The sequence below is a fragment of the Bacillus rossius genome, chromosome 15, assembly GCF_032445375.1.
Source record: "Bacillus rossius redtenbacheri isolate Brsri chromosome 15, Brsri_v3, whole genome shotgun sequence".
NCBI classification, from domain to species: Eukaryota; Metazoa; Arthropoda; class Insecta; order Phasmatodea; family Bacillidae; genus Bacillus; species Bacillus rossius.
Genome location: NC_086342.1, coordinates 45,822,397 through 45,829,796, shown reverse-complemented (window position 1 = coordinate 45,829,796; position 7,400 = coordinate 45,822,397). Strand labels below are relative to the sequence as shown.

Genomic DNA, 7,400 nt, shown 5'->3' with positions numbered 1-7,400 from the left:
CGAACACGCCCGAGCGTGATGTCCGCCGTGTGAGTGAAAGTGTGCCGCGACGAACACCCAGTCGATTACAGCGTCCGGCCGGGTGTGGCAATGAGCTAATGTATAATTAAATCCGTAATTCTTCTATTTAAAAAATCAAAATAATAACAAATAAAAGATCCTGAAATAATATGGAAATTATGTGCAATTGTTAAATAATCATGTATGATCAAATATAACATTTAAATCCAAAACTGGTTAGAGCTGTTTTCCCGCAAAACACGCGTCCTGGCGCGAGGTCGCGCGGAGCTCTCGCGCCAGTTGCCGTCGGGAGCTCACAGGGGTCGTTCTCTCCGCGAACGCAGAGCCTACAGTTTCGCAATAGTTGTAAGTTTACCAATTCTTTTCATTTAGCACTGCGCCGACCCCATTCAGCCGTATGTTCTTACGTGCGGCTCTTCGCATAATTCATTTTAATCCCAACAGGGATATTTCGACATTCTACGTAATTTTTCACGTCCTAAGCATTCGGACAGCGGACTTGAGTCATACGCAGTTTCCATGCTTCGTCGCCAGTGAATCGTTATTTGTTAAGGGCTTCTAGCAAGCCTCGAGTGCCATGTACCAACTCTTGAATATACGTGTCTTCAACTTAGCTGATTTTAACTGTGTAATATATGTATTTGCAATTTAACCAAGTAATAACTTTGTTAACCTGTAAGAAGTAACTGTGACTCACGAATGTTTTCATCTAGCTGGGCTTATGCACATTTCGAAACATTCGCATTGTAGTGTGTTAGATTGCAACCACCTTTAAGAACGTTTGATTTTATGTTGCTGTCATTATATGCTTAACTTCATTCACCATATAAACAGTTGCAGTATATCAGCTCCCCGATAATTTGCCGCATCCTTCATGTTAGAAACGGTCACAGGATAAATCATTATACACGAGTTTGCAACCTATCCTGTTCGCGCGCAACGTCAATGTGTTGAACCAATCGTGAAGCGACGGTCTGACAACAGACTCGGCCAGGCATTGGACAAGCAAGTGTATCAGTCTTAATAAAGTGCCGTATCTTTTCAGTCGGGTTTCCTTTTATTTTCAAGGCGTCCTGGGTGGCCTGAACAGCCGAGGTAGTTTAAAACCACGATGCACACCTGCCTGCAGCCACGAGGTCGAAGCCCCGTTTTAGCCCCCTGAAATCATTTTCAACTTAAAATTCACTCAAAACTTCATCAGGCAGCGGGAGTGGCGTAAAGTTAAAATACTTCGATTATATCTATAATACATATATATGTTTAATTAAATAAATTATTTTGTAATATTAAATCAACGATGATAAAATTGTTTGGAAATAATATATCAGGAAATCATAAATATATTGTATTAAATTTTTTATTTTCAAAATAAATGTTTTTTCTACAGACTATAAATATCATGGAATTAAATCTATATTAATAATATTATTTTTTATCTAAATAAATACATAAAAGTCAAATACATGCAAAAAGTAATTTGTTAGTCATAACCTTTTTGAAGATATACAATTTGGAAGTTACTGTAAAATGTGTAACTCCAGTTGGATCAGGACTTATTTAGCTAGGCTCGAAAGTGTTTTAAATTATTTATTAAATTACCGTACATCATTATTTTATTTAAATTAAATTAATTAAAACCCAACTTTACTTAAACTCTATATTAATAATTACTTTATTGAATCGTATTGCCATGCTATCTCTCCCTCTGGAGAAACATAGTACTTAATCACGAAATTCGTCAATGAATTTTATGCAAGTTAGCTGAACATTTTCGGGGAGTGTTCTGGAGGAGAAGCCTAAGATGTACATCAAGCTCTGTCCCTGCCCAAATACGCCCGGTATATTCACCTTCGGCCAACCTCGGTATTTGTTTTATTTTTGCGCAGGAAATATAAATTTAAATATTAAAAGTGGTCGGTTGGGTTAGCTACATTAAAACTCTATAAAACACTATGGACGATTAGTTAGGTTAGTATAGCTACATTAAAATAAACAGAGAAATATAAATATATTTAAATAAACCCGAGGTTGGCCGAAGGTGAATATTCCAGCATGTTCAGGCAGGGACAGAGGTTGATGTACATCTTAGGCATCCCTTTCTTGAGATCCCTCAAACGACTCCTTTCATCATTTTCCCTTCTCCAGAATCCTTCAATGAAATTCCCATCATCATCGTACGAGTCAAAACTTCCGGGTGTGGTGTAGGGATGTCTTAAAACTGAATTCCTGCATAAAAAATTGTGTAGATAGATGCAAGCCAACACGACAAACTCCACTTTATCTGGCTGTAAAGCGATTAATTTTTAGAAATATTCGGAATTCGGAAGACATGACACCAAATACATTTTCTATGATCCTTCGAGCTCTACTCAGTCTGTAGCTACACCGGCTTACCGGGCGAGGGTTTCTGGGTTCGAGTCCCGGGTAAGGCATGGGTGTAAAATATATATTCTCATATTTGATAACGACTCGAAATTAAGATTCACGCTGCATATAATGACCCTATGGCTATGGGGAAAGCTGTAGGCCACTTAACTATCTATAAAAAAAATCTCTAAAGTCTGCAGCTATTTTATGGTCTGTATGTTGGGGAAGCCTACAATCACGTAGTTTCGCTTCCCTGCAAGAATTTCCGAAGATTTCCGAAGTTTTGCGTTTTGGTATTAACGTCACTTCAGCCACTAAATCAGAAGTTTCCAATGAAAACAAGCATGCTGTGACTGACCTAACCTAACCTAAACCTTCGATTTTTTAAATTTCAATTTAAGAGAGAAATCCGAAGTTGCACGAACGTGGTAGGGAACCGAAACGACGTGAGTTGTAGGCTGCCCCCTGTAAGTTGTGGTAAGCCTAAGATTAACATAAAGTTCTGCCATTCCCGATTACACACGAACAATTCACTTTCGGCCAACCTCTGGTTTATTTATATGTATTTATATTTCTCTGTTTATTTTAATGTAGCTATACTAACCCTACTAACCGTCCATAGTGTTTTAAAGTGTTTTAATGTAGCTAACCTAACCGACCACTTTTAATATTTAAATTCATTTTTCTTGCGCAAAAATAAAACAAATCCCGAGGTTGGCCGAAGGTGTATTGTTCGGGTGTAATCGGGAAAGGCAGAACTTTATGTGTATCTTAGGTCTCATTGTAGTAGTTGTACACTCTCTCTAGAACTGACATTTGTATCTTTGTCACTTCACTGAACAATAACGGTAGCTTGTGGGAAAATTCGAAGTTCGTTGACCGGCTGTGCATTAAAGTATTAACAAATAAACGTTTTAATCATGCTGTATTGTTTGGCGGTTGTATAATTTTTTTTCCGGCTAAAGTAGTTAGTCTGCATTTTAAATTATACAAGTGTTTTATACGTTTTTGTTATTACTTTGAAGGGAAGTTACTAAACGAAGCGTTGGCTGCATTGTTCTACTAGACGAAATGGCGGACATCAGCAAAGACGAGCTTCGTAAAGAAGTGACCGGTAATTAACGTTATTTGTGATATTTGCTTGACTTGAAGTTTAAAACTATAATATTCTACTTTCTTATTTATTTTAGAATTTTTTGAGATAATGAAAACTATTAGGTGTATGTAGGATTTCATACACTTCTCTCTTGTAATATGTGACTTTCTAGATTGTATTTTTGAATAAAGCCAAATGGCTTCGTGACGCCACTTACCGTTCTGTACTGTCTCTTGCAGAGTTTTCGAAAAAATTTTGTTTGTATGTTAAGAAGGTGTACAAATTCTGCGTACACAATCAAAACAAAATCTGATTAATTTTTTAAATAACTGTTTATTTTTCTATTGCAAATATAAATTAACTTTTCCAATAATAAGACAATAAATTTTGGAAAAAAATTTAAGTTAGTGTATTTTTGAGTCCGAGTTTAGTATTAACGAAGCAATGCATGGTTATATCAAAATTTATTTGTAGGTCCAATTAATAGACTTTCATGAACTTAAAAATTTATTTATTTTAAGTTCTTAATTTTTTTGTCTCAATTAAATTGTTTGAATATTTTTTATAGCTTTATTTATTAAATGCTATAGTTATAACTTAAGGTTTTTCTTTGAAACTCTGGTGTACCTAATATAGTTTTTAATTTGTGATATGCTTTCATTTTGTATAATTTATGTTGGGTAATTTTTGGTGGGTGCTCAAATAAAAATTAAAATCATGATGTTGTTTTCAGTACTTATGTTTACTGTGATGATCCTTAAATAGTGTTGCAATAATTAGTCTTTTCTTATTTCTGAAATTGTGCATTTTCACTTGGGTGCTTAATTTTTTTCAATTGTGTTATGATTGCCTCATGGTTAAAAATTGAGGGAAGTTTACAATTCATAATTATTTCTTATGTCCCTGATCTCACTGGTTTTGATTTTAAGGTCCTTGTTATTGTTAAGGCAAGCTGTTTACGAGCACAGTAGGGACTTTTGCATAGTGCATAATGTGTGCTACTGCTCAAGCAAATTTTAAAATGGTTAATTACATCTGAAGTTTGAAAACCGCAGACTGACACACAGGAAAGAATTCTGGCATGCACTATAAGGAGTGGTTCACCTTTAGGTAAATATGTAGAGTAGCGGTATTTGCGAGAAAAAAAATGCTAAAAATCCGAAATTACTTTTATTATATGCTCTTTCATTTCCTCTTTTCATTAAAACCGGCGGAGATAAGACATTCCAAATATTTTAGGAGATATAGAATTTTTTAATTTTCATCGCAATACCTGTGTATTCATGTGGCGAGTACCATTGTTTCTTGTTTACGCGTATCTATTTTTTTATTGGAGAATTTTGTCACGTGACAGTTCAGTGATTGGCCAGTATTCAAATGAACCAATACGTGATTATTTATTCATTTATTGTAGCGTAAGTAATAAGTAAAAAAAACAATTACGTGAGTTCCTACTGTTCTTCCTTTGTCCCGGTTTGTTTGGTCAGGTCAGTTACATTATAAATACTTCAAAACTAAACAACCATTTCAATTAATTTACATTATTTTTAATGTCCGCTTAGTTTGAAAGTATTTATAATGTAACTAACCTGACCTAATCAACCATTTTAATTAATTAGGCATTCACGAACACACGACAAAATAAAAAAATGTGACAGTCGAATGATTGCACAGGTATAGTATTGCAAAATTAAAAAATTCGATATCTCCTCAAGTATTTGGGATTTCTTATCTCCGCCGGTTTTAATGAAAAGAGGAAGTGAAAGCATATAATAAAAGTAATTTAAGATTTTTAGCATTTTTTTTTGCAAATACCGCTACTGTACATATTCAAAATTAAAAAAATTGGTTGTCTGTAAAGTCGGTTTACGGACGATAGTTTAACATGACAACGTCATAACAAAACATTGATGAAATGATTGATCCAGAAGAAAAGGAAATATCATATTCGGCCTGAGACTGAGCCGTAATAGGTTTTTGCAACCAAACCATTTAGGCATTAAAAATATTTTATTATTTGAGGAAGAAATTTTTTTTTAATTTTTCTATCTTTTGTATGATAAATTCTACCTCTGCATACTTTATGAATAAAATTGAATCATTTTTATTGAATTATCACATTTTTGTATGCATACAAAGGAGTGAAATGAAATGTACAATTCAGTTAATAAATTTACTTTTATTTGCATTCATTAATTCAAATATATTTATTACTTTTGAAATGTTGCGTGCGCCGTATTTAATTTTACAAGTACAAAAAAAATTCGCAGCTGCCCGGATTCCAACCAACATCCTTTGGATTGGAAGTTAGCGTGGCTAACTAGCCCAGTTAAATAAGACCCTGACGTGGAAAAAATTGTTGGAAAGCTGGAAATCATCTTAAACCCTTTGGTTGGCATCCAAATTGAGTATCCTGAGTTTTCGCCCTCACAGGTGGTGAGCTTAAGGAGGGGGGTGGAAAAAACTGTGAAATTATCGGACTTTTATGTGCTTTTCACACGTAACTCGAAAACGATGCATCTTAGGTTAAACTTAGTAGTTAGCATAATTAAAGTGCATGTTATTATGCGTTGAATAAGACCACTTACGTCCAAATCGGTTTAGTGGTTTGGCCGCAATCGACATTTTAATATTAGAAAATTTTTCTATATATGTAAATATTTTAATTATTCGCCTGTTTACAGTCAGATATGATCTAAACCACCTCTCAGATCAACAAAACCCACAGTAAAAAGTTGTAGAGCATTAAATTCTAAGTTGAATAGTCAACTTAGTTGCAAAAATCCGCTTGATTCTTTGCGAGATATGTCCGATAACCTGAAATCCCAGTTATCATGATAATGTTGTGCCAACCACTCACCCCACCCTACTATTATATACATATATATATATAATGTGTGTGTGTGTGTACCTAAAAAATGTGTTATATGAATGAATGAGGCTTATTGTGGTTGACACAAAAAATTAACTATACTAAATTCCCAATTATCCGTGTTAATTGGGACCCACAGATGCCCGGATAATTTAAATCCAGTAAAAAACCCGGATAATCGGTAAGGGCTCTGCCATATATGAGGGCCGCACCATAAATTTGTCTCCAGTAGAATTCTGAGCACAATATAAGTATTTGTGAACTGTGTCACAGCTTAGTGGAACGTAAACACTATGGCTCTGTGTCGCCATGCGGTCTTACTCCGTCTGCTGGAGAGGCGGCAGTCACCCACTCCTCTTCCTTCCCACCTTTTTTATTTATTGTTTCTACCCTTCAGCAGCAAGTAATTATTCCTCCCCCCCCCAGTATCTCCCCCACCCTCCCCCTCATGCTCCACCTCTTTCTCGTGTGTCCATTCGTCCAGCCGAATGCCAGCCAGATACATCACTCATCCAGCACCAGCTGGGCAGATTGTCGGCTGGCGACACCGGGGTTGGGAAACGAGAGACGGGAAGCAGCAGTCAGGTCATTTCCCTCGGGTCTTAATAGTGACAAAGGTTGACTGCTGAGGGGGTGGGAGATTAGAAGGGTCGGACCAGCTATTTTACGCGGTAACAGGGTGTTTTAAAGTATAGACAGGCCAAGCATAAAAATTTGCCACCCTCGCCCCTTGGCGGAAGTGGAAACATCTTCTTAGACGTCACAAATAGTCCTCTATCCCTTCCCCCCTTCAAAACCCGCCCCACTTCACATGATTAGTCTTCACAGTAAGAAGATCTGACAAATTTTGGTCTGGCCTATGGTCAGATATGGCCATAGAACAGACCTTGATGAAATCTAGGAAAACGGAAGGAGCTGTAAGTCGCGGAAGAGGTATAACGGACAGTGTTCTAATGAAGTGGCTATCGTCCATGCCTGCAATCTTAGAGATATGTCTACAGTTAGAAAAATTTTGTGGGGTCACTTTCAGTACAGTAGAGCAAC

At 36.1% G+C, this 7,400-nt stretch overlaps 1 protein-coding gene across 1 annotated transcript in view; it reads left to right on the top strand.

The window, feature by feature from the left end:
- Positions 1 to 3,205: 3,205 nt before the first annotated feature.
- LOC134539567 (uncharacterized protein DDB_G0286299) overlaps positions 3,206 to 7,400 on the top strand; it is a 40,673-nt gene continuing 36,478 nt past the window's right edge. The window contains exon 1 of the mRNA XM_063381719.1: positions 3,206 to 3,502. Within this exon, the coding sequence (XP_063237789.1) occupies positions 3,460 to 3,502 (43 nt within the window). The 5' untranslated portion in view covers positions 3,206 to 3,459. The remainder of the gene's footprint in view (positions 3,503 to 7,400) is intronic.